Here is a 27,852-nt window from a genome sequence, read left to right as displayed (position 1 = left end):
TGTATCTTTTTAAAAATATTTTTATTTAATAACGTTTTTTAAAATACAAATATCTTCATTTTTTTCCGATATCTCCAAAGATTCCAATTTCTTCGAATTTTTTCAAATTTTTATACTATTTTTGTCCATATCGTTAGGAATAATTGCTCGTAATATGTCTTTCGTAAGATTTTCTAGCGTAAAATTTTCCGGAACGTTTCTATTTAGTTTGGTAACTTTGGATCTCTGGAATACTGGAAGGTAGCTACGCGTTTCTCAGGCTTTGATCAAGGCGTAGGTGGTAACTATATCTGATGCGATGCTCGAGGAATAAGAATTTGTCACAGGCCTAGATAACTAAACCTATTAGGACAATTTGTTGGTCACAGGGAAATCCAAATTTTCGTTTCTGAAATTCTTTTTTGCAATGGTTTTCAGACTCAATAGTTGTATCACATCTAAACATTTGTAATGGTCTGAGAATAAATTCAAGGATATGGAAATTCTATTTCTTAGAAATTAAAAACTGCGTGAATCATTTGGCGAGGAAACGTCACGCATGTGACGGACTAATTTATTTAACGCTTATGACAGTTAACACGCATGCATGCTAATTTTTATTGTTTTCAATTGCAAGGATCGATACGGAGTCTAACGCAAACATCATTCTAACGAACTGCATCCAGGTCAACGAATGAATATAACACGTTAAAACTTTTAGTCGTGTTACAGCGTATAGCAACAAAGAAGATACTTAAACCCTATTACCGTTGACATGTGTGAGTATGACGAAACTAGATCCTTCAGTGGGGGCTATGTAAATTGAGCTATCAAGAAATGCATGACATAATAAACATAAACGGTTTATGAAACTTGTAATTATATTCAAACTGTTTCCAATTAACTACTTAGGCATTATAATCCTATTCGTTTGAAAAGTAGTTTAGTTTTTCAGTAAAATTTATTATTAAAATATATCGAATAAAACGTGTCACAATTGTTTATGGATGAAAAAGATACGTGTTTCGTCATCTTTTAACATCGTTTGCTTTATTCGCAGCTCTGAAACACACTGTACTACCATAATGTCAATTCTTTTAATTTTTGGTCTCTCGTTTCCGTTTTCTTCACACGTGAATTATAAAAATACATTCCACGAACGTAATCACTTCTTTCGAATAAAATTTCCTAAAACTAACGTATTAAGCTGTTTTCAAAATAACAGCAAACTTCATTTCTTTTTTTTTTTTTTACGAAAATACACTACGTACAGGGTACAATACATTATAGCACATAAATAACCCTAGTGAAGCTCGAAATATAAATTTACTACTGTTCTTGGTAGTCTGAGAGAAAATGGCTCGTAATACAATACTTCACGCCTATCGTGTATTTCGTGGTTTTACGCCCTGGAAATTCTATCTATAAGGTGTAGACAAAGTGTTCTATATGCTTTTCCTTATTAATAATCGTGATACTTTATGTAGCAGCTATCAACATCGATCAGGACTCGAATTCTACGTCTCCTGTGGATCCTGCCACAACAACGTCAAAGGCCACTATCGATGATAACTTTAAACCTCTATTTTCTGCTACACATTTCTTGCGTGCGTTTCGGATATTTACGAGTTTTGTTACGGACAAAATGAAAAGACAGATTGGGGGTAACGACTGATAACAACAGCGAGGCAGCGCATGTACAACGTATAAGTGACGTCGTTTTATCTTATAGCAGCATCTTTGAGTCACCTGCAGCGTCGATGTGCAATTGTCACGTGGGCGTAGTTATCGAGAACGCATCAACGCTTCCTGGATGCTAACCTATTTACAAGCGCAGCACCGCCAGTTCTACGCCAATAAGATTTCCTGTTGATAGAACTGAAACGTTTGTAAAAATCGCACTGGCAACGACGGTTTGCATTTTAATTAAAGAAAAAATGCGGGGAAGATATATTACTTCGTACTTTGAATCAGATCGTTTCCGGATAACACGAAGAACGTGACTATGGAGAATTATATACAGGGTGGTTGGTAACTGGTGGTACAAGCGGAGAGGGGGTGATTCTACGCGAAAAAAGAAGTAGAAAATATAGAATACAAATTTTTTTTTTATTTTTTATTTTTTTTATTTTTTTATTTTTTTATGATCGAGATAACGATCTACAGTGAGATCCGTTATAACGTACCGCACGCGTACCGAGCGAAAATTCAAAGTCGATTTTCTCGAAAACAAAGCCTCAAACGAAAAATTTTTATTTCATATTTTCGACTTCTTTTTTCGCGTAGAATCACCCCCTCTCCGCTTGTACCATCAGTTACCGACCACCCTGTATACATATTATTTTTGCAATATTCCTATACATACTTTGATCGACTGATTCTACAATGGTTTACAATGCAAAAAAATGTATTTATACGTTTGGATAAAATTAGAAAAGAACGAGGGAATAGAGAAGAAGAATCCATGTACATAGCAACAACGCTAAAAACAGATCTGTGTTCGAATCGATTTACAAATCGAAATTAGAAACATCTTCAGGACTTAAAAAAATATTATGGCAATGAAATTGTAGATCACAATTTGATATCGAATAACATAATACAGATTATCGTTAAACATAAGTGCAGACGTTGCTATCGCTAGAAAACGAAGAAATATGTTTTTCTCCAACAATTTTGTATCTGAACTTATTGATTGATATTGTAGACGTATGTCTAAAATTTCGAACTTTTATTCCGAATCAATTCGAATTAAACGATAGTGTTAACTTACGCCTATCGAACAAAGGGGAATTTCACAAAGGTTCCAGCACTTAACGATTTGGGACGTCGTATTCGCGACGCTAACGTAAAATATCCTCGATTTTCGAAAGTCACTGTAGAGAATTGAGAATAAAAGAGATTTAAATGCCAACAGAATGCCTGGTATAGTCGATATAATCACCAATTGATGACCGACACTTCGAATTCTCGGATCACGTACAGATACAATTCTCCAAACGATTTCCACGACATCAGAATCATGCGACATCAGAAATACGCATTTTGTTCGTACTTTGAAGAACGCGCAAATTTTATACAGAAATTCTTTCATCCTTTTAATATAGCGAAGTGTTAAAATTCTATCACAAGGGAAGAATATGTCAAGTCCATTTTTATCGATTTTCTAATTTCCATGTTTCTTGGTAGCTAAAAAGAAGCATTTCGATACATACATAAAGTTTGCATCTATCTATGTAATTTTATATAAGATTAAGAGAATAACTAATGCAAAGATGATTAATTTGTTTGTTCAAAAGAGGGTGAGAAAGCTAATGTAAAGGCGATTAATTTGATCGATTTGAAAAAAAATGTATACCTGATCACAAAACCATCGATGTGATATCGATTAAGATTATCAAACTTTAAAATTTCTCTGCTGCGAAAAATGGAAAATATGACTCATCGTGTTTTTCCCGTGTAGTCATCAAGTATCTCGTTATTACATTTAACATAACATTCAATACGCTATATTGCTATTCATTTTTCTATTGTCCTTTCGCTACTGCTAAACAATGAATCAAATAAAAATTATGATGCTAAGGATATTAAGAATTTTATGTACTTCAGCAATAATGTCGAGATGAAAGGAAACAAACGAGTTTAACGTACGTAATAAAATAGAATGTCACGTTGAAAGTCTTCGGATTAGATAATTGTCATAACGAACGTGGACGAAGAGTGCACTTCTAAGTGTGTAACTAGGTATTGTGCAAGTATTATATACGTCTATGGATGTTTGCTTCCAATTACTATTGCGGGTGATTGCACTAATAATTTGAATCGGTGTACTGAAACCATTTAAAAACAAATTATCGAGTTACTCGCGCTATGAATTGCATAAGCATTAGCTGAAATGTAGTCAATGATTACTATCTACAATATCTCTAAGTGTCTACTTCTACAAAATTATTCGGCAATATTTTATAGAAAAAAGAGCAGTTAAAATATACGTTCGATAATTTAATATTCCACGTCATACGATATTCTTTGAAAATGTTGAGCCGCTCGAAGCTTCGTTATGTGAGAAGCAAGACGTTATCACGTTTTATTTCATCGGACTAAGAAAAATTTGAAACGTCAGATCTTATTTACAGGACTCGCACGACGAAAAGTTGCACATTTCTTAAAAGCGAATTTTTCCTGAAACTTTGACTCGTCAAAGACGAACAGAGATAAAGGATGACGAAAAAATCAGTCGAAAATCCTTCGCCAATTAATCTACTGCGAATACAGGTCACAGATCCTAGACCCTTGCGTGAAACGACACCGAGTAAAATTGAAATCACGTCACACGGAATGTCATTCGTGCTTAATTCTGATATCCGTGTTTAAATAATTCCGAACTGTTCCTACAAGATATCAGGAAAAGAAAAAAAGACACTGTTCTTTCTAGCACCTTCGATCTTTCTGGTAACGACGTAAAAGGGGGTCCACGATCCTTGGAATCCAAGACTCGCGAACTGAACGAAGGTGCTACTCGCGTTTGGATAACAATTTCTCTTACCTGATTTGAAAATCTATGCTGACCCACGATAGCAATTGCGAACGCGATCTCCAGGTTGTTCGTCGATCAGTGTCTCACGAGAAACTAGCTCGTTTAAAGACCTGGAAGTCCTTCCTCGGTAAGGTACGTTCGTTCGTCGTTCCACGTCCGTCCGTTTGTCCTGGCGTGCTCTGCTCCTGCGCCTCACGCCCAACCACCCGACGAGACCACCTAACCAACTCACTCGATAACCCACCCATACACATACGACTTCGTTGAGCTTTTACGAAACAATCTATCGATAAATTATGTAGCACCAGTCCTCCTTTTTTCCGCACGCAATGGCTACCAAACTTTCCCTTCCACTATGCTTTTTGTCAGCGCGTCCAATGGAACGAGTTGTTGCCTGGGAAATGCCGACGCTTTCGACGTCTCGCGGAGGAATTTCGTTTCACGAATATCGATGAACAATTGCATAAAAGATGCAACTGTTATCGACGATTAATTCGTAGCCAGACGAGGACGTGCGATAAAAAGAACGAACTCTTGCGATAATTATGCAATCGAGAATGTCGTTGCGATTGTGTGGCTGATCAGCTAAAAACCGATAAGTTTATAGAGTTTTAGCATCTTCGACAAAATCTGAAGCTTATCACGACTAACTGACAAAAGCTTTAATCCTTCTACGCGTCTTCTCTTTGTCTTATAACAATATCTTAACAGCATGGTCTCAAAAAGAAAATGAAAGATGGTTAAACACGTCTGTCGCTTTCATTCTGATTACCGTGACTTTTCCCGTTCGTTAAGAGCAAATATACATTTATCTTGCAAGCAGGAAAGGATCGAACGCTGGTTGCGCGAATAAAGCGTGGCGCACCCTTTACTACCCAGCCACTTTAATTCCACTGTTATTACGTTGGTGCGGTCGACATCCCAGTTAGTGCGATATATTTCAAATTTCCAAGTAATTCCCGGTAACATGCAAAAATTTGTCAATCTCTTCCGACATCCGCGGGAATGCTTTACACATACAAGGATAAATATTTCAAAGATTGATTGGGATAGAAAGTGTAAAACGATTGATGCTATGAATCTCGTGTATTTCGAAAAATTTCTTCTATAAAGATATAACGTTCGTTTTATTCGTAATTATAAAATATCATAAAAAATATAAAATGCGAGGAGGAATTTTTTATACCGCAAAGTCGGTAATAAAACTTATCTATGTATCCATAATTCAGTTCTGGTAACTTAGTAAAATGTTATCTGGTCGTTGATAAATATCATTTATGTCACGGGAACAGTTTCCAACGTTCAGAGTTTCAATATCTTTATTGATTAATTGCTGGTTTGACTAAGTCACTCGTTGATGCTCTCGAGTTATTTCGCGCCTCATCATCAATTACATATTATCGTTAGTGGTGTACAGATTCAGCCAAACTTCTTCTTCAATGAAACGGTTGTTTCATTCATTTCAAATCCCTCGGTGTTACGCTCCAAGCGATGATATTATCGACAAATAGCAAGCAAACTAATATACGTAGTGGCGTCATGAAGGCGCCGTGTTTCATTGCAGAAACGTCATAAAAACAGAGTCAATGATATATAATTTTAAGACGTTACATACGTGACGATATTGTCTTTTTGAAGGGACTCTCTTGGGTTCATGGTTACTAAACGTTTCTAGTTGCTGGAGATTTCGCTTCACTTTTTGCTCTGGCATAAACTTTTACCTCGTCTCTTACCTGAAATAAAACAAAGAACTGTTAATTGAGTATCGATGTAAGTTGATTTTTTTTAAATTATATGAGTTTTGCTATCATCGAATTTGTTTTCCTAATGTATTAAAATATATGTCACTTCATCTTTCAGCTTATACATTTTCCAAGAAATATCATGAGAATTTTATTAATTATTTTAGAGCTATAATTACGTAATACATGCCAGGTAAACATTTATACCGATATATTTATATTGATATGATAAAATCAATATTTTAGGTAAAATAATTTTCAAAGAAAAATAAAAGCCGTATATTTCGCGTTGCACGGACAAAAACAGTTTATTCGTGCGACTATTACGATACATGTATTACATATGTACGCATGTGTTAGTCTCGCGACAGGTTAAGATTTCTGTTGAATACCATTTTTGTCACAAATTGCTCGAGGCATTAAATAGTTTTAGTGTCTTCTAACTGCGTTCGACACGTACAACTTTTACCTTCGGTGGTTTGCTGGTTTACTTTTCGACCTCGCAAAACCTTATAGCATTTGTTTATGAACAAAATATATATAATTGATAGAATTTCAGATTATTTGTAAATTATATTTTGTATGTATGATCCATTTTATATATACTTCTAATAAAATTTTTATAAATGACTTAGTTCATAATTAATTTTCGCTTAATATATAACTAATTTTCTATAAGAGGTTCATAGCGATGATAAATATTTCATTGCACACGATCTATTGTAGACCTACTTTCTATTTATTTCATATTTTATTCGTTTATTTTTATTACGAATACATGAAATTATATCATCAGTCGCTATTTGTACGGACAAACCCACGAATGGACTCGTTCATCACAAAATCGATACTAGTCGTTACAACCATCTTCCGGTAAGAATGTTCGTGTCCGAAAGTTTTGATAACTTTCTTAATTATTCAAAATCACGTACCGACGGGGATAATACCGATCGTAGATTTAATTTTCTAACACTATATGTATTTTTTAAGAATGTCCAACTTATATCTTTACACGGGCATTTTAAAAGCAGCGTAGATTTATCATATTTCGATTCAAAATTCAGTCTTTCGTTTAATACATATTTTAATCTACGTTTAGCGTAGATTTTTTTGTACAATATAATTTGAAGCTGTGAACGTAATCGCGACAATAGATTTCATTCTGAATGTATTTCATGTATACGTAACCTTTTTCATGGGAAATTCGTCCAATTAATACACTACAAGCTTTTAATTAATATAAATTACATCGTCAAGTAAGAAAACAATAAAGGATTACTGGCTTTGATTTACGGATGAATAAGGACTGGAAAGAAATTTTATTCATAAGGTGTATTGCCCCTCGTAGTCGTGCGTCTAATCGAAGATTACTAATCCACAACGACGGAAGCCTTGCAAAGGCCCCCTTGGAATCGAGCCACGTACCAGAGTTCTCTCTTATCGTTAAGAATCGATAGTTTAGCTCATCCTCTGGCTCTCGTGTATTCCTTATTGATATTCATTACCTGGTAAGGTAAGACACCTTGCAAAAATAGTATCTTGCTGCTTAAGTTGAAATATTAAAGATCTTCAGGTATGTTGAATGAGATCTAAATAATAGTTATAATTTATTAAAAATTTTAAAGAAATCGTAAACGGAAACTACCTTTGAATATTAGTACGAGATATTTTTGTAAGCGTGTCGCATCAATTTGTACATGGGTGTCGATCTTCGTCAGTTAACGCATCGAAACCGCGGACAAATATGCGAGTACACGAAGAAACGCGCACGAGTCGTGACATTTATGTAACCTTACGGCTTTACAACTCGTCCCGGATGAACGCCTTCCCAAAATACAACCCATTGGTTCATCAAAGGAGACAATGTGCCATTAGGCTCTGGGTACCAAGATGAACGGAAGATGTCGAACGGAAATGAACATCGGAAGACGCTGATAGCATGCAAAGTAATACGTCAGAATCCTAATCATCGATTAAAGTCGACTGAAATATCGTCCTTTCTAATTACTTATTTGGATCTTCTTTTTTTATATCACGTAAAAAAATACTCTATTCCATACGTCACTAATTCTATTGACACCGTACTGAATATGTTCGTCAATGCATGACTCTTTGAAAAGTTTGACGCGTCGTAAGAATAACAAGGCTTGCGTTCAACAGATTTCTCTCTTCGCATTTTTGCCGTGCTTATCTTAATCTAGTATAACGAGTGGAAGTGAACTTTGCTTTCCTCGTTACAAAAGTATTTGCACGTGTACGGTATTGGATAAAAATCAGGAATTGCCCGATTTATATATAGATAAGTGGTACATCGAGTTTAAAAATTCGTTTCGAGTTTCGTGTAGTTGCATGAGACAGTTTGTATACCACGTCAGTTACATTAAAGACACGATATCTATGAGGATTAGTCAGAGAAAAAAGTAAAGGTGACACTAATGCTATTCTTAGAGCGTGTATTGTAGACTGATACTTGTTTAAAGTGGTTAGATTTGACGATCTTACGTACAAACACGCCTACGCAACACGCGGATGCACACGACGCTACGCATTCTCTCTTTTTCTCTTTCCGTCTTTTATCCCCTCTTCATCATGAGAGTTATCTACATTTAGATACCCAGCGTTGGTCGATTCACGACACTTAAAAGTTATCTTTGCTAATTACGTAGGTAGCCTAAATTCCACCGATCTAATGCCTTTTGAATTGTATCTTCCACTTAAACGCCACGGTCCAATAGAGTTTGTCGAGCATCGTGTATTTAAAATGCTCAACTTGTTACTAACGCGCAAATGTAAGAACATTAGCCAATAATGTCACATAATTGGAACGTATACAAAAAAAAAAAAAAAAGAAAAAAAATTAAAACGCGACGAACCGAAGTAAAATAAACGAAATAAACTTTACTTTCCTATTCGAAGAAGCTTCAGTTGCAGTCAAAATTGAAAACTGAAACAGCAAAAGATTGAAACTATTCGAAAGAACTTCATCGAGTCGTTTGAGAATTTCGTTTGTTCAATCAGCGAAAGATCTTTTTTACCTATGATCTTTTTACTGGATGCCAATGATGCAACCAGTTTTTGGTCATTAAACGACAGATAATTCTACGTCTGAGACAACGATTTGGTCCATTAGCCGTACGTCGTACAATTACCGGTAAGACGATATAGCATATTGGCGATCTTACTCCAACAATCAGTTACGCCTCGACATCGAGAACTATAATGATAATTGACAAGGGTGTGCCCATCAATCGTATGAAGTAACTTAAAGAGGATCGGTTATCTTATTAAGATATTAACGGTGTCGCGTAAACGATGTTGCAAGTAATTAAATCGCTTTCGACACCGCGAATGGAATTATTTATAACGATTTTCCAAATGTTCGCATTTCTCCTCATTTAAGGATCGAATAAACATTTATAACAAAGTACGACTTGCTTATTTCTAATCAGAATCCGTAGTTTCCTGTCTACAATTTTTTCCACCGTCTGTTTTTTTTTCTTCTATTGTTGGTTTACGATCCTTTTAGGCTTTAGGGACATATGCAAATTTGTGCTTTTTCTCCTATTGTTCGCGTCACCAGCTGCGTCACCACTCGTTAGCTGACACTTATTAATTCTTTTTGCTTTTTCACCTTTCGCTTCCAACTAGTAGAACCATACCTATATTTCGCGACTTGAATATTCTTACTAATGTATCACTTCGGTAAACAGAAATACTAAAACAAAGCGAGTCTATTAATACCTTTTTGAACTAATGTATTAGTTATTCATTTATTTTTATACTATACGTATCATTATTAAAATTAATAATAATAATGATATTGATTATTAAAACTAATTGCATTCAGATCTGTATCGATGCGATCAAATAAACGTAAGTTAACTGACTTGTGAATGTTCAACCGAATTGTGGCTGGGAGCATGATGGAAAACAGACTGATTTGAGAAACGAATAAGCGACAGTAGCTAAACAAATTTGTGATATTCGTCTTGTTACAATTTAATTTATAAAAGTATTTTCTTTGTAAATATTTCCGTACACATATACAGTTTATAAGATAAATAACAATGTTTGCAGAGATTTTTACAGAACAACGATACACGGACAATCTGTATCCAAGTACGATTATTCTTTATGAAAGTGGAGAAATCCTAAACGTTTAAAGAAAATGCTTCCATCCTAGTGGGGCTTGGATGCTGTGCGACGTCGCGTCGTTTTATTATCGATTCTCCTGTCTGGCGCTCGTACAAACCCTCTCTTCTGCTTCTCCCCCTCTTTCGCCACAACCCCTCGCCCTTTACTTTGCCTTTGTACGAGTACGCGCAGCCCCTTCCTGCTTTACGCGAGACACGGGAAGGGTACATTCGCTCGAATGTGATATAAGTTTGTTCTCGGTTGAAAGAAATATCAATAACCCACTTTCATTAATGCTTCTTTTATGCACTAACGCTGAAACGTTCTATTGTTTTAGTACAAATTGTAAAAAAATTATAAATGTTTAATTCTTGATAGTAAAAGACATTATTTTATTGCTTTTCCAAGAATGCAGGGAAACCTAAACTACGTCGGTCCGAACAGATAGCCGAAAATAAAATAAAAATATAAGAATGGTAGTAGTAGGAATAGATTCCCGTAAACTATGATTTTTTTAAAGCTACCAAAGAATTCGAGAAAAAAAATAGCATCTAGATAAATGGGACGTCTAGAAGCAAGGTAGATCTGCTATTTTTACATTTATATTTAGAAAACCGTACCGTTCGTTTTATTATTATCTAATTGGGATTATATTCTGCACAACAATCCGTTATAACAATAAAATACATATAAATTTTTCCGTGCTCGCGAATATGTTTCTCGAGAATTTTCGATAATTATGACGTTAAAGGTCATCCACTTTTTAAGTATGTTATATAAAATTATGCATACGTCTGCTTCGTGTTAAGGAACTCGGACAATCATAGATTCATTCGTGAATAATCCTGGTCATTCTCGAGATGTGACATCATCGATTATCATATGCAAAGTTAGTCCACCTCACATGTCATTTTAGAACTTCAACGATGAGAATTATACGTTAATGACCATATGCGAGCAAAGGACTTAAATTCATAAATTACTCGTGATGTGGGACAGACGAAGAATAATTGGCAATTTACTTCCAATAAAATGAATTGTTTACCGCTTACAAAGAAATATCTTCTTTATTAATCCGACGCTTTCGATAAAATGCTAATCACAAAACATTTATCCAGTGAATTGTGTTACCAAAAAAAAAAAAAAAAAAAAGAAACGAAAAAAGGTAAACATACTGTATAACAGCTTTAAAATTTTAGCCGAATGTGAGTTAAATCTAGAATTCATTTCTTTATTACTTGTCAACACAAGTACTTACTGATTTACTGTATACTGTCGTATTTACTGATAACACTTATCTTTATGTAACACTTATAAGAATTATGTACATAGAGAATAAAATATACTTAAAATAAATTTATCTACAAAGGAGACAGTAAACGCTGAATATAATATACAAACTTAATTTCAATACAACTGAGGAAAACTCACTCGTGTTATGTTATGGGCTGATAATTAAGCTATAATATCACTGAATCGAAAGGCGACTTTAAAACAATCGTGGCGCCTGTTCTCCTTGGCGATCGAAAGATAAACAAACCTATTTCTTCCATCACGGTCCACTCGGTGCACATCAAACGAGTATTTATTCTTAACTGGTTTATCAATATTGCGCGACAAAACCGATTGCGTTGCGTGATACGATTATAAAGCTGACGTAATCACCGGTATGTCAGAATCGAGGCGTTATTGGTATGCGGTTGTTGCACAGGACAAGTAAAAACGACATGTCAGGTGCACGGGTGTGGATACGTATGTATCTTTGAATTCGCGGCCCCCATTGGTTACGGGTTTAATCGTTTCGAGGACATGTTTACAGCTCGCAGTGTAGCCTTTAACGGAAAGCGGAACAAATCGGTGAAGGGGCGCCTGTCCGAATGCGGCTTCGACACGATGAATTGATACCAAACACGCCGTCCACACTTTCGTTTAAGGAAATCCGTGTCCACTTGCATCGTCTGGCTTATGTAGATTAAGTGCGTTGCACTTTTAGACACGAGATCGACGCGGAGATAAGTGTTACGAGATGTTCGCGCGAACGCAACGTCCTGTGACCAAAAACGCGATACGTGTTACGCTCGATTCATTGTGGCGGGTGTCATCGAACTCGGTCTTGCACAATAATTTGTCAATAATATCGGTGAATTGGCAAGTAACGAGTTAGAGTAGGAAATATACATATCTCTATCGCTTTCCCTTATTTGCCAAATTCTAAGGAAATTTTACTTTTTAGGTTGCATTACCAATTTGGTGAGAGATTGCAGAAAAAGCGCAGAATGCTAATGTTACAAACGAACCCCACCAAGTCAAACGAAATGCTGCTGTCTATTCATGTTACCATATAACGATGTTAATTGGCGTGTTGCAAACCTGATACTTGCTAATCCGATACGGGTTTTCGCCAGAAGTCGATAAGGATATACGTATGGTTCCAGAAGAAAAATATTTTGAACAGTGTCGAAAATTTGTTAAAAAATTTCTTTCGTGGCTTAAATACATAGCTGAGTTCGAATTTTAAAGAAATATCGATCATTGGTCGATTTTACGGATAAATTACCTAAGAATTTAATGAATCGAGAAAAGATGTGATCAAGGCCATAGTGCAGCGTGCTGCGAGAGACACATAGGTATCGCAAATTATTACATAATGGTGAGTTGGCGTAACCACTGTTTCTAAGAATAGATATGATTCTAATGTGGAATTTAAATTTCGCAAAATTGTCTAAACTTCTATATACATTTTTTAATTTAATTCAAACCTTTGCAACGTAATCGCGATAATCGCGTAGCGACGATGCCAATGAAACTTCACCGTGTTTCGTATACCACGCGACTCTTCGATAAATAGCGAAACGAATTATTGGGAATTATAGCGAATTTCCGGTACGCTTTAACGCTTGTTATCATCCAAGGAAAAGGTAACAAAGGGACAAATTTAATATTGCACTCGAATCATCGGAGCGTGGCTCATTAGAGTTCGCCTCGACATGCCTTTAGCTTATACGACCCTCCATAGGAAGGAAGCCCCTCCAAAGCTTTGGAAGTGGGTAGATAATCACGGATGCTGTGTAGGTGCGTCTTGAACGAGACGGGGTCGAGGGCTTCTCCCATTTTTCCTAGTATTCATCGTCGGTAGATTCAAAGAACTTTGCCGGTCAGTGAACTCTACTCTCAATGGATCGTCCATTGACTTTCAATAAATCTAAACGATAGGTCACGGAGAAATTGCTCTCGTTAATAAGTTAAACGCGGCTAATCACGTGCAAACACGATGAAATTACACGAAATTGCAGGTGGTTGCGTTTTACCAGGAGAGTTTGGTCAATATTTCGTGCGGGACACTATGTACTATACACTATATACTATACAATAAAGTAGTTAGTCCGATATTTTCATCGGCAACTTGTACAGTTTCGTAATTCGATATACCTGTGTCTATATCTCGCCGAGATCAAGGGTAACAAACAACGAGGATGCAATTGATTTTTATTGGCCTTTGTAAAGTTTTTTCTCCTTTCCTATTTTCTAAAATACTTTAAAGGTTGCAACCTATGGAAACCGAGGTTTCTGCGTCAAAAATATCGCGCGGAGTATTCGGCGAATCCAATGCTAAAACGGAATGTCTTTTTAAGAGTAACACATAAATTGTTATTAAAGACAAGCAAAAGGCTGATATTACATTATTTTTTTTGATTATTTCTGGCTCTTTGATTAATAGACCATTAAGTTTCATCGTTTCGCGCGTGTATCTTTAAGAGGATAGGTTTGAATCTGTATCTGCATTGCGAAAAATCCTGCTTTTTTTCCAAGAAAAAAATTTTTTGTATAGTATTTATCGCAAACTTGATATTATTGTTTTTATATGAAATCAAAGCTGCTTGGAATGGATGAAATTTCAGTCGTTATTTAACGACTTGTTGGTCGAGATTAATAAAGTGTGAACTTTGTTGTTTGCTCGCACAGTTAGCTCTACTTAATGACTAAAGACTTAAAAGTTGTATATGCAAGAACATATTGTTGTCAGATTACTGGGATACGTGCGGGTCTGATACGTCTTCTAGAGCATTTAAATCTGGAGGAAACCATTGTTGCAATATCGAAAGTGCAAGAAATTGTCGATTATGCATTCCAGAGATTGATGTTTATGAGAAACTTTATTCCATTTCATTACTGAAGCAAAGTTGTATTCTTCGTACATTTGTAATACATTTATGAAGCATGTTAATTAAGAAAAAGATGACTAGGATCGATACGGATAATATTCTTGCATAAACATTCGACACTGGAGAGTACGATGCAAATCGTTCTAATAATTACGATGCACGGCAGGGCGTAAAGCGGGACATGGGTAACGAGAAGGACCTTGGCCCCCTACTCGTGTAACGATAAGCATTCGTGTAACGATAGGTACTCGCGTATTAGTCATGCGCGTAAAACCTAACAAACCATTCATTTTAGTCTGATCGTTTGTAGAGGTTTATTCGAGAAAATGTATATTATTTGTATCTATTATTTGTAAGAAACTGCGCGCTAAGAGCGCAAAAAAATTGTCTAAACGCTTGTTAAGAAGTTCTTTTTTTTCCTTTAGAAGTTTATGACAATAGAAGACTATGACGATAATGTTGATATATTCGTGAAAAATAATCGGGTTGTTGGAAGTATAACGGGCGTGTGAACGTTTTGTACACAGACATTGGAAATAACAGCCGGGATAACCGTAGGACTCTCTTCGTATTGCAAGTTCTCCGGAAGTGTGGCACAAATTGCGGATGCCAGTCCGACCAAAGTGTTACTCCATTTGAACATCAAGAGAGGGTCATTCGATTAAGGTTTCAAGCTGATCATCGAAGGTGAGCCCGGTTAATTCCACAATTATACACCCACGAAACATCGTTATTTCATTGACGTTCGGCAATTTCCTAATTGACACACGATATAGCCTTCCTCTGAGTGGATTTTTTCGCCCTGTTGATGGCGGTGATGCAACGATGCCTAAATTAGTAATTTGCAATAGTCACAGTCACGACAATTTCCCGAATTAACTTAGCGAGTTGAATGGCAATGTGACATTCGCGTGATGTACGTTCATTTCAAGATCCATTAAGAGAACCTCACGATGACAAACTTTTCGTTTCTCATTACCAATTTTCTATGTAGATATTAATAATGCTTCGCGATGAGCGTTCCATTGTTACTTCGAATCTAACACGAAGATTTACCTCGATACGCGACTTTAAACTCCCGTTATATGATTTTTAAAACATTTGCATTCTGAAATAATGTGCCGAAAGATTTTCCCTTGTTGCCTGTTTCCTCTTAAAGCGACTTCGCATAGACTTCGCACAGACTTTGCACAACGAACAACAATGGTAGACCACGATTATCTTGATTCGCGTAAATCGAGCACAAGATGTAGAATTAATTATGCATGGGCGCCTGACAACACGCTGCATTAAATTAATCAGCATCTAAAAGACTTCCCAGTCTTACGATTCAATATTATGTGCCGGGTTTTCTCATCGCTTTGAGTCTAATGCCCCCGGACACCGAGGCCACTGTACAGTCTTCAACAGTAAACATGTGCATGTTGGAGTGTCTCTTAATTCTGCGATTAGTATTACAGATATAGTTGGTAGATACAACGCTATGTGTAGATATAATCGAGAAAATGAACGATGCCTTTTATAGGATTTTTAATAAAACGAAACATCAAATTTTATTAAACCGAGAGAAAAGATAACCTGCCTATCCTAATCCATGCTTTTATATTAATCACAGCCAAACATTTTGTTTTAATATTACAGACTTTATCATAACAAGCGTATATTATCTTTTAACCAATAGATATGTTATATTATCATTGCCTTTGGATTTATCTAAATCTCAGTTATTATCTTTGTTACAGAAATTCCTTAGAATCTTTTTTGCATTTGGATACGTTTCAATAATTAACCGAGTATATTTTCGGCACTTCAACACGATCGATCAATCCGGCGAATTATACCATAAACCAATAATAATCGTGTGTCATTCTATAACAAAAAGAATTCCAGGGTAAACATGTCCGCCGCAACCCGTTTCCCTTTATCGTTCAAATCCCTTGAAATAATCCATAAACGCACACCCCTAACCAATGAAAAACAAACATACCTTTTAACATAAAATAGATAAACCATATTCTTGAATGGTTTCCTTCTCGGATAAATCGAATCTTTTAACAATAGTAGCAGTAATACTAACGAATATGTGTATGATGAATCAGGTTAAAAATATTATGGAAGAGAATGTAATTTTCTGACAGTGTATATATTCAACAAGATGGCGAAACTGATGTTCCACCAATGATCTTCATCGTGTTCCGGCGTTCGAGCTGGCTCATGAAAATAGCGTTACATAGAGAATCGCGCGCATAATGAACACCAACCTGTTCGCTGCATGACGTCGTCATTCTGTTGCAAGTTGCTGGCGGTGTCGTCGTTGTTCGAATTCACTTGTACATCCGTCATCTTCTCGGTCAACGATACTGAGGGTCGTTCTCTTTAGGGTTAGGCGAGAATTCTTGGTATTCGCAGTGGTCGACTTCCACGCACTGCTCGTCACGCCGTAATACGCGCGAAACAACGAAAGGAGATGCGCGATTCAATGAGATACGATGAAAGTCGAGGAACGCGCGACACTTGCGACGCGTTTGAACTGACTGGCTCGACCGCCGGCCTTCCGGGATCACCCGAAGGCCCCACGCCTCGCCATCGGAAATCGCCGAGCGTTTACGAACCTCTTGCCGTTCGTACGATTCTCAGGTGCTCCGTGTCGCGTAGCGAACAGACAGCGAATGCGGTTCGAGTATCGCGCACTCACCCTTCCGCCAAATACATCGCCACCCCTCGTTTTCTCGCCACCGAAAACGATGTTTATCATTCATGGTTCGATTCAGTTAACAAATTATCGATTCAATTTTTAAATTGTTCGTCGTATGGTTAAAAGTGTACAGAAACTTGAAATTTACAGTTTCTCCGTTCCCTCAAATTTGTCTTTGTTCAAAATCAATGTTATATTTTAACTAAAAAGATAGTAGTAGAAATAAGTAGTAGACTAAAATTATCATAGATATTTTTAGATGATTATGAATGTTATTATAAACATTTTCAAATAGGTAGGATGTAGAGCACGTGGTAGGAATTGTTGGACTAAGTTCATGAAATTTTCCGAATAAAATAAAATTATACCAGTACTAGATAGAATGACTTGCTGACTGCCAATTTGATGATTTTTCAATAATAATCAGACGATAATCCGATAATTGAATGATATCATAGATCTATAATTTATATAAAAACATAGACGTTTTGGATTTGTACAAAACATGTTTTTATGATTTTATTTACATTATAATTATATCATCCGAACGTGTGAAAATATAACGTAGATGTACAAATCGGCAAATACTTTTCAAACTTCCCTGGAAGACTGTCAACGGCGTGAAACTTTTCACACTCCTCGTTCTACGAAGGGCATAATTCATTAAATTAATACGATAAGAAGTAAAATAACACCGATCTCTTCACTCGGTTTGTTTCAGCGTTAGTATGCATATATTAAGATATTATACATCGTTCTTATTATAAATACATATACCTTATACAACGTTACATTCAACCAAATCAAACAGACGTGATTGGTATTTCATATCATCTTTCCCTTTGATGAATTTATTTTATATTAAAAGGTTTTATTTTATCCTGTTCTTTCTTTTCATTTTTTACAAAAGATCCTAATGACGATAAGAGCGATTCGAATTGTATTTCGCCGTTCTGTGCAGAATTATGAGAAGCGTGGAGCGCCTAAGCGCCAGGAGATTTTTTAACAGGGGATGAGTAAGACGATAAGTATGAAGAATGAACATGTTCCTCGTTGACGCGAAGTTCACCGAAGGATGAATACCGCATAATGGTTGCCGCGTTGCCACTTCATTCGCTGTCTTTCTCGCACAATCTACGAAGGAACGCTAGAAACAAGACAATCGATATTAACATCTTATTCTAAAGAAAATACGGATCTGGTGTACCGCTATGTCAATCAAACTTGGTGCCGAATACACATATATGAGCCATTTAAAATATACAATAAATATTAGAATAATTTCATGTGCAAACATAATTTCATGATGCCACAGAAAATGCTATATCGCATTTTGTAATTTTTGTGTCAATTTTCCAAGCTCGAAATGTCCTGTGGGCACGTAAAATTTCCCGGATATATTGCGATGATTTATATATACACTTGTGAATCTCTCGTTGTTCATTAATATTAATAGAAAGCTTCTGTAACTTAAATAACAAATGAACGCCTTCATTGATAGAAGTAGCGTAGATAATTAATAACAGAGTTAATGTTGTCGAAACGAAACGGCATGATCGAAACAGTGCTTTCTTTTGATGCAGAGAAATCCGTGACACAAATAAATATCAAACGTCTAGATCGTTCTATGTATATCTAATTTGCCTAAAATGTACATCTATCTGTGCATATCTAATGTTTTAGACACATAAGATAGTATAAAATAGTATGACAAATTACAGTACGATAGTCAAATATAGTTTGAAACCGTCTTCTTGTCGTCTTGTAATCGACGAGAACTCGAGGAAACGATTAAGGTTGAGCATCGTTTTCTGAAATCCACGCCAACGACACTACCGAGTGTCTTGAGTCACGGATCTCGTGCATGAATACATCTTAAGCTTTTGTACGTGTTGCTGTACGAGAAGCAGGTTATCGATTTCAGCATCCCTGCCACGTAGATTCGTTGCGTCCTATAAAATGTGACATGTGCGTAGTCAAATAGGAGGCAGAAAATTGTGTTAATACATAGGTGAAAAGAGGCAAAGAAGAAACGAAAGAATAAGGAGGAAAGACAGAAAACTCATGGAGATGCACGTTACGCTACAGGGTGTACTTACGAAAGGCGAAATTTGTGATATTGACGTCTGGTTTGTTTACAATAGCACCATCATCTTCTTCAAGAATGCTGCAGAACACAAAACACGTGGAAATGTTAAACGGTAGGGAAAACAAGAAACGGGGCCCGAACGATCGTTCGATTCCTCTGACTTCCTGGACATTTTGGGCAGCTATATAAAAATACTCTACAGGACTAAGCTACTAAACACTGTACAATGGGAAAATACAAAGGGGACAATCTTTTTTTTAAATTTTCTACTATAATATCAACGTCTACTGGTAGAACGAACCGTTAAACAAACGCATATTTTATTGTTCGCTGCTGCTCTTCTTTAATCTAGCGATGCTCTATATTAATGTAACTCACTGATGCAGCTCGTATAAAACACGCTTCTTTTCAACTTCTATTTCGCGAGATGCATATATTTCATTGTGACGAATCGATACTTACGATCATAGGGGATGAAACCTTCATCATCTTCTGGGTCCATACAATCCTTCAGTACTTCCTCTACTTCCGCGTCGGTTAATTTCTCACCTAAAAGATTATACAAAATAGAATTGTGCGTTAAAAGATAAATCTGAAGTTACTCTCTTTGTGTTTGTTAAAGATGTTAAGCGGCCGGAAAAGCGGTAAAATACTTTGAAACTTCTATTCGTGTTACTAACTTCCTTGATATCGTTAAAAATATACAGATTTTAAACTATTTTTATACGCCTACGAGTAATATTTTTCTCTAGTCGACGATGATGAAATATAGGATGATTATAATACCGAGCGCAAGCAGTGTGTGTGAAAGTTCAGCAGCCATCATAGTTCCATTTTCCTGTTTATCGTATAGTTTCAAACATTCGAGAAAATCTTCGTAGCATCCCTGATCCTTGTCCTTTTTACACTGGCTGTAGATCGGTAAGAATTCGTCGAGCTTCAGCAACTTCTCGCCCTTCTTTTTCGTTCCTCCAAGTTTTTCTATGCTGGCGTTTGTAGGATTCAGGTTGAGGGCCCGAAGTACGTCACCAAGGTTGACGGCATCGAGAGTCATCGAGCCATCCGCATCGTAAATGGAAAAGGCAAATTCTGCCTCTGTTTGATAAAGAAAGGAAACAAAGAAAATCTTATTACGTATCGCTCATGATCGTTCTTCCGAGTGTCCATTCTAAAATTTTTTTCGATGGATTATAGGACCTTTTGATATTTAAAGAGTGATAGGTAGGTTTACTTGACAGGCGGCAGTTATTGGAAAAAAAATATTTTGCTTCGTGATTAAAAAAATGTCAATGTCGATTTTAAATTAAGAACGCAGGTATATGCTAAGTGAAATCTGGGTTAATATCAGCTGAAGCGTGGCTGTTCGTGCGTACCTGGTTCAAAAATATTGTTCTATTTTGAGACTGAGCGGCTCCCACCCAGCGACCGATTCAAGAACCTACTGGTGGAAGTAGTAGTGGGTCAGATTACCCCCGCCGAGCCATATAAGAACACGGTACTAACTATTTTTGAAATGGCGCTTCCCGTTCGGGGTGATTACACCTCCGTTTTACCGAATACTAACGATTACGTAACATTTTTCACGCGGTACATCGAGTTACCGTCTTACTACTTACATTTAGAACCGTATCGTGAATGCCAAACATAATTACGGAATAATTCAAACGAATTTTAAACGTGCCGTTTCCCTTGCAGCCATAAGTTTAACGCGCTTTAAATATAATATATATCGTGGTGAGAAATCGATTATCGCGTAACTTGTTTAACGAGGAATATCATGTTCTTCGATCTACGACAATATTTTATATTCTTGGAAATATCGCGTCATAAACACATTTTTCTTCGATCTTTAAATTACCCTTCGCAGAGAATTTCCCTCACTTTTTCCTGCGTTTCCTCACACATAAAATTACTCGCGGTATTCACTCGATAGTTCACTGTTAATTTAAAATGTATCTTATAGTTGGTTGTATTTGCTATTCCTTAAAATCCTGCCTATTATTTCTATTGCACAGGTAATTTCAAACACGTACACAAAAACCAAGTATTTTCCATATGTTTTACTCACTTTCGACGTCCTTTGCACTGAGGTCTGCCTGTAATGCAAAAAAGATATCATTAAATATTCACAAGTTATCACGCAATACTATTTATTATCGTTATTATTTATAAAAATTATATCGAAATACAAAACATTTTAATGGGAAATCTATCGATATAAAATACATCGTAGCAAAGTTTCTATTAAAGGAATTCTCAATAACGACATAACTAAATTATTAAATAATTAAAAACATATATCCTTTAAAAGTGTCAAAAGAAACTTTAAGAATACCAAGAAAGAGTGGAAACTAAATTAAACTAAATTAAACGATGGATTTATGGATAAAATTTTCGTCGTATATCGAAAATTGGAAGAGAAAATCAAGAGCTTACCATTGTAACGTGTCTGGTACTGCTAGATGTTAATCGAACGGAGCGTGAACCAGAAGTGGTATCGGGTGTTACCAAATTTATTTATTTTATTTCTGTAGATGGCGCAGTGATCACGCGAATTACAAGGAGAACCAGCTCGAAAAGCTCGGTTCGGACGAAGAGGGTATTGGCAACGCTGCGGTCCAAAAACAGTTCGAGAGACAACGCGGTTTAGAAGCTGTGCTTCCTTGTTACGATAAATGGTTTTCGGTGATACCGTTCGTATGTCATGGCTGCCAGATCTGCAACGCAGAGTACATGCGACAAACAAAAATACACGCTGGACGGCCTTCGATCTCGTATACCCATCGCGCCCTTAATATCGCCGATTTTCGCCTTTTATGTCAAGCAATCGTCCGATAAATCAAAGATACACGTGATTACCAAAAAAGTTACTGTATTGTATAAAATTTTTAAGATACATCTTTTCCTCCGCGGTGTTCCTAGGAACGCGTGGAATTTATTTCACGTCTCGTATAACTTCGTAAGAGCTTGGCGTACGTAGACTATACCGGACGCGTGGCCAGCTGATGGCTAAACTAGGGAGTTATTTTTATCAACTCGACGCGAACAACCAGCGCATTTCTCTCTTAAAAACTAGGTTTACAAGTGGATATTTAGATGTTGTACATCCGATCGTTCCATAACTCCGTCGAGGAAAGAATTTGAACGTCGAGCCGACGTTTGACTCATTTCTTCCGACGGCCAAAAATGGTTCGCAATAATTTCCGTGTTCTACTTAAAATACCCTTTCTCTTCCGCTCTTCCGATTGTGTTTCATTGTGAGTCATTTTCTTCGTTTTACTGGACGTTTTATCTTCCAACGAACGACCTTCCTCCTGATCAGATAGGGCCGAGGACGCAATTTCCTCGATTGTTACGTCCTCCAATGAGGCATTCTTCGTGAAAGGCGTTGATGATGCGACGAACGAAGATGTAATTTCTTCGTACGCAAAATCACATACGTTGCTCCTAACGTCGTTATCGGGTACATAATCGATGTTATTCTGATCAGGATCATCGATACTTTCGATGCTTCTTATAAACTGTTCTTCCGTTTCCTCCCAAACCTCGATCTTTTCTTTGCTAACAGTTTCCGATACATCTTCTTTCCTTTGCTCGGATTCTTCCATTTTCGTTTCAAGTTCCTCGATCATTTGGTAAAGTAAATTGATAGATACTCTAGTCGCTTCGTTCGAGTTTTCAAGTTCCTTCTCCAGACGAGTGCACGTTGGATCTGTTGTGGTTTCGATAACAGCATCGTGCACTATTTGATGCACATCACCCTGACCTTGAGTCGTGTGCATTTCCACAAAATTGGTCGGCTCTGCAGCGTGTGAAACATTTTCGATGTTGCGTACAACGTGTTTTACCTGTTTAATGAATTGAACGTTAGAAAGAACCACTTAGAGAATAATTATTTTCTTATCGCCAACCCCAGAATCACTTTTCACAATGCTATTTCCATTTACCTGTTTTTCTAATTTGGATATGTGATAAGGTACGGAAGTAGAATCTCCGATTTGCAGATTACGTAAACCAAGCACCATCTTTTCTATTAATTCTGTGGTTTCCGGTTCGTTGCGATCTACGCTCAAACGATCTTGTATTTGCAGCATTGTTCGTCTGATCTGCGATTGATTGCCAGCAGATTCTTGTTGATGATCCAGCATTTGTAATTTTTCTGACAACATTATTGTTCAATAATTTCAATTTGTTAACATTAATTCCGCTAATAATGAAAATAATGAGCTACAAGTTAAACACGTTTATTCTAGCACGAAAAGGAAAGCAATTACCGAAACCTAATATGCAAGATTTCGCATATCGTATCTATATATAGGATAAAATAAGATTTAAACAAATATTGCCTGTATAAGATGATAACTGCTTACGATCATTTGTGTCAACCACGTCAAAAGCTTCCAACATTATCTTGTCGATTAAACTTCTTGCAAAGGCTTCGACCATAATTTGAGGCATTATCAACTCGACAGAGAACTGAAATCGTAGCTGTCGGAAATGATCGTCAGATTTTCTATACGCATGGCAAATATGTATGCACTTGAATTTTGCTAGGTGCGGTGTACGTTTATTTTTATTTTTAAAATTTACTCTATTTGTTTAGCAGTTTATTTGGTAAATCGATTAATAATAAGTTCAAACATGAATCAAGTACGAAATTTGTATAGGGTTACCGACACCCTAAAGTGAACTTATGAAATGTTTGCACGTGTTCCGGAAAATGTCAGAAGACGTTGAACGTTTATTTTCAGTTTGGCACCAAAAAAGCAAGGTGTTGCCCGCTTAATTTATAGAATGATCTTTTTTTTTATTAAGTATTTCATTAAATTAAACGTATAAGTCAATATTAATAATCTATCAATAGACTTGATCTTTAAAATTTTAAAACCCTGTTTGTATTACGATAGAATTGCCGATGTAACCTCAACTTCGAACTGAATCGGATTAAAGTACTAAAAAATAAATAAACACTCGCTTATCAAACGTTTTAAAGGAAAATTCGTACATATTACTCGAATCTTCGTCAAATTTGCATGCAATGAATGTCATAAAATGGATTGTATTATTAACTATAACGTAAAAGGGATATACCGATCTTTTACGAGTCAAAGTAGCGATAAGAGCACAACCCGCTAGTATCGAAAAACGAACGTGTCCACAAAAGATGGATCAAAATAAGTACATAGAAGTACGAATCTTCGAACCTGTTGCGGAAACTCCAACTTTCGACGCTGCTCACAAATATTCCATAAAAACTCTGAGCACAATTCACGAATGCGATAGTTTAAAGGTTACCCATTCGTACGTTCAAAATAATAATTCGTACATGCAAAGGAACGTTCCATATTCCACGAACTTGAAGTCAAACATCAGAAGCTTTCCATCTTCCAAACAAAGGGTAGATTCGTTTAGAAACGCGGACAAACCATTCGATATCGATTTGCTCTTAAGATATTACGCGTGTAATTCCGATATGGAGAAATCGATAAACAAAGTTTTTGGCAAAATGAATGATCAGGTTTGCAAGGACATAGATCATGTTGGCCCGTTAATCGAATTGGGTGCTATCTACAAAATTTGCAACTCGTTGGAAGAATCGTCTCCTAAAAATTCTTTATCATCCATGTCTCGATTTCGCGATATCATAGTCAAGCTACAATCTTTGATACGCCGATGTAGCAACGAAACGTTGGGAGAAATTCTGTCGAACGATCCGTCGATGAAAATCTGCGAACATTGCGGAGTGATAAGCTGCACTAAACCAGCAAATATTTCTGTCGAATCGCGAACATCACCACCTAACACCTCCTACTTTTTAAGTACGCAAATGTTTTCAGACGTAACCAGCAGTGGCGACGATGACCCGAGAACCTATCGACAAATAAGGAGAATTAATCCCAAAAAGGAACAAAGGACGAAACGCGTTGAAAAATATCGCAGTATGCAAAAGAATGAAAATCGTTCGACTTGCAAAGAGCAAGTAGATAATGGAAAAATTTATGGCTCGAGGGAGGTAAATCTAACTGTGAAACGGGAAAATAATTTCCACATAAATGCTCCTCAACGCATCGAAACTATGGTAGCTGAACGCGAACACGATAACACGATTCAAGAGACACGTTCTGTTCGTAACGCGATAAACACTAGAATATTAGAAACAAGTAAAACGGAGTTACCCGATCGATTTAAAAATTCGCAAATGGAAAAGCCATCGGCTATCAAAAAAATCGTTAAAGCAACGACTAGAAATCAACTACAAGCGGAAGCTAACTGTAACTTCGAGGAAAAAGATAAAATTAAAAACGATCTCACTGTCGATTTTACAAATAATTCTTTGCACGGTAGATATTTCAATCCCGTAGACTATAAAGAAAAGTCCGTATCGAGAAATAAACTGGACGATTGGCAAACGTCGGACAAAGATCAGCTAAATTTCAACGAGTGTAATGAGAAGGTTTTAAGAGACATTCTGTATGAACATCCGAAATCCCGTATTGATGACTCGGTATCGCAAAATTATACATCTTTAAATAGCAGACAAAGCACAGAGAGTAAACAGAACCAACCAAACAACGTCATGAACGACATAACTTCGTCTGCTAATGAAGTGACGTACTTGGCACGAGAGTGTCCCGAATCAATAGAGGGAAGGAAGAAAGAATTGGTTTCGCAATTAGATGAGAGAACGTACGTACATTCTAGACAACCTATCAATAGACGCAGTTTCGTTCTACACAATGCACGGAATTACGATCCGTGCTTAAATTCAGAATTTTTAATACTCGACAAATTGATGGCATCGAATATGATCGAAAGGAATAGCGAGAAAAGCCCAAGAATCTCCTGCATCGATTCTCAAAAGCATTTGAAACATCCCAAACGCGTCGATCCTATTAGAAATATGAAACAATTTAGAAGTCTAACGTGTTTAATAGAAGATGATTCGTTAGAAAATTGTATTACAGCATCTCGTATGTTGGTACAGGCTAATGAAAGTAATACTACAGTTGTTAGTTCCTCGTCTGCCGAGAACATGATACGTGAATGGGTAAAAGTTCCCCAAAGTGCTAATTGTATTCAAGATGAAACGTATAAAAACTCGGATACTTCGAAACCTTCTACGATTGTGTTAAACGTAGAACCTCGTGCATTCTGGGCTAATGAAAAATCAATTTACTGTACAGAGACGTCTATCGATGGACAACGTAATCCAGAAGATTATAATGCGAAGAAAACGTACAAATCGTCGTCGAAGAATAAAACCAAACACCATCATTCGGATAAACGGACTATATCAAATATAATCAGTGGTAGTTTCAAGCTGTGGAATAGTAGAGACTCGATAAAAGATAAAATAAATACATCGAAACATATTGACATACACGGAAGCGAGAAACGTCTTAGGAAGCACTTATTCGATTCCTTTAAAAGTCTTAAGTCCATAAAATCCATGAAATCCAAAGAGTTACGTGGAAGTACTAAATCTTCGGGTTCTTTTGGAAATAGTTTATTTCCTAATATCCCTCCAAGTATTACCCGGCGAATCATTTACGACGAATCATCGTTAAAAAATCTGATACACGACGATAGAAGGTACGCAAACAATACGAAGGACATATTGTTGCTTTATCGGAAAGTTCTCGAAAGTACAGAAGAGATGGATTGGCAAAGCTTTCAACGATTCGTCGAAGACTTACATCCCAACAAAAAAAATCTTTGGCGCGATATTTGCAAAGTCATTAACAGTAAAGTGAAAAGAATAACCGACGAAGACGACGGCAGTGCGGAAATATGTATAGAGATCACCTCCACTCCCTTCGAAGAGGCGAAGCACGAAAGAAGAAAGTGCAGCAACGAGATCGTGTTCGAGATGGACATAACACTCGCAGACGTCGAGAGGTGTCTCAGTAGGAGGCAGCTACTATCCACGGAGAAAGAGCAGCTTGACACCCTTAAGAGAGCCAGTGAAGTTATTAAAGTTCGAAATGATGACGTTTGTGATATTGAAGTAGCCTCTAATCAAGCTGAATAAGCAGTCTTGCATGCTTTCAATTTCGCTTCTACGTAATCCGATTACCATCTCCTTCACAGTTCCCTCTCGCCATTTCTTTCGTACTTCATTTTTGTTCTTTTTTGCATACAATTTCCGTAACTCTACTTTTTATAAATTTCCACCAAACTCTTGACATTGCTGAATAAAATTTGACATATAAGAAATTAAACGACTCGCGTGCTCTATTTTCTTAGCATTAGAGTCCCTAAAATTCGAAGAAACAGTAATGTTTCAAGATGCATAATGCTTGTAGCAGACTGGTACGAAGTTGGTTTTAGGTGTAGCGTACCGAATAAGCTAGATCGGTTGATCCCAAAGTGAAAGATTTGGTTGATGCAAGGTGGGCTAGGTGGGTAAATGGGTTGGTAGGGGAACCGTGTGGAAAGGGTGGGTCGCCCCTGGTAAAGTAGGGGTGGTCCAGCAAGCAGATTCCTGGGCTGATCGATGGAACGACCGGCGC

The 27,852-nt window shown here is 36.7% G+C and overlaps 4 protein-coding genes across 11 annotated transcripts in view; 1 reads left to right on the top strand and 3 right to left on the bottom strand.

Moving 5' to 3' along the window:
* The window catches only part of LOC117230720 (microtubule-associated protein tau), a 31,933-nt gene extending 14,781 nt beyond the window's left edge, over positions 1–17,152 (bottom strand). Inside the window, exon 1 of one of the 5 annotated variants that reach the window (XR_004492829.1) lies at positions 4,526–4,836. Coding sequence is in view for 1 of the 5 variants with exons in the window: in XM_033488433.1 (XP_033344324.1) it covers positions 16,817–16,840 (24 nt within the window). In the remaining 4 variants the exon portion in view is untranslated. Of the gene's footprint in view, positions 1–4,525; positions 4,837–16,816 lie in introns of those variants that run through there. The other 4 variants (XM_033488433.1, XM_033488435.1, XM_033488434.1 and 1 more) reach the window with 4 other exon arrangements.
* A 591-nt stretch (positions 17,153–17,743) lies between these two features.
* LOC117230726 (myosin light chain alkali) lies at positions 17,744–22,004 on the bottom strand. 4 transcript variants are annotated; one of them, XM_033488444.1, is made up of 6 exons: positions 21,776–22,004; positions 21,408–21,435; positions 20,126–20,434; positions 19,802–19,888; positions 19,350–19,417; positions 17,759–18,397 (listed from the first exon to the last, which is right to left on the bottom strand). In XM_033488444.1, the coding sequence occupies exons 1-5, from the start codon at positions 21,776–21,778 to the stop codon at positions 19,386–19,388; spliced, it is 459 nt and encodes a 152-aa protein (XP_033344335.1). In that variant the 5' UTR covers positions 21,779–22,004; the 3' UTR covers positions 17,759–18,397; positions 19,350–19,385. The 4 variants fall into 4 exon arrangements, with proteins under 4 accessions (XP_033344337.1, XP_033344336.1, XP_033344335.1 ...); XM_033488446.1 differs by lacking the exons at positions 21,408–21,435; positions 21,776–22,004 and adding an exon at positions 20,713–20,831 and having other exon boundaries at positions 17,744–18,397; XM_033488443.1 differs by lacking the exon at positions 19,350–19,417.
* Positions 21,775–24,468, bottom strand: LOC117230724. The gene is made up of 3 exons (XM_033488441.1): positions 23,710–24,468; positions 23,287–23,498; positions 21,775–23,187 (listed from the first exon to the last, which is right to left on the bottom strand). The coding sequence occupies exons 1-3, from the start codon at positions 23,795–23,797 to the stop codon at positions 22,504–22,506; spliced, it is 984 nt and encodes a 327-aa protein (XP_033344332.1). The 5' UTR covers positions 23,798–24,468; the 3' UTR covers positions 21,775–22,503.
* Positions 24,463–27,561, top strand: LOC117230721. Its single transcript, XM_033488436.1, has one exon. It carries the CDS (start codon positions 24,504–24,506, stop codon positions 27,369–27,371), a length of 2,868 nt encoding a protein of 955 aa, XP_033344327.1. The 5' UTR covers positions 24,463–24,503; the 3' UTR covers positions 27,372–27,561.
* The last annotated feature ends 291 nt before the right edge of the window (positions 27,562–27,852 follow it).

The sequence above is a fragment of the Bombus vosnesenskii genome, unplaced genomic scaffold (genome assembly GCF_011952255.1).
Source record: "Bombus vosnesenskii isolate JDL3184/JDL3185 unplaced genomic scaffold, Bvos_JDL3184-5_v1.1 scf7180000013267, whole genome shotgun sequence".
NCBI lineage: Eukaryota > Metazoa > Arthropoda > Insecta > Hymenoptera > Apidae > Bombus > Bombus vosnesenskii.
This window is presented reverse-complemented; position numbering and strand designations above follow the sequence as displayed.

What these genes read in the sequence shown, in the direction of transcription:
- LOC117230726 (XM_033488443.1), bottom strand. An exon ending in CAGTGCAAAGGACGTCGAAA is followed by an intron (nt 20,435 to 21,407) that starts GTGAGTAAAACA and finishes TTTATCAAACAG; the next exon opens with AGGCAGAATTTGCCTTTTCC. An exon ending in AGGTTTCATCCCCTATGATC is followed by an intron (nt 18,398 to 19,801) that starts GTAAGTATCGAT and finishes TCTTGTTTCTAG; the next exon opens with CGTTCCTTCGTAGATTGTGC.
- LOC117230724 (XM_033488441.1), bottom strand. Translation starts at nt 23,797, where the DNA reads ATGCCTCAAATTATGGTCGAAGCCTTTGCAAGAAGTTTAATCGACAAG. An exon ending in CGTGGTTGACACAAATGATC is followed by an intron (nt 23,499 to 23,709) that starts GTAAGCAGTTAT and finishes TAATGTTGTCAG; the next exon opens with AAAAATTACAAATGCTGGAT. An exon ending in TATCCAAATTAGAAAAACAG is followed by an intron (nt 23,188 to 23,286) that starts GTAAATGGAAAT and finishes TTCATTAAACAG; the next exon opens with GTAAAACACGTTGTACGCAA.
- LOC117230721 (XM_033488436.1), top strand. Translation starts at nt 24,504, where the DNA reads ATGGATCAAAATAAGTACATAGAAGTACGAATCTTCGAACCTGTTGCG.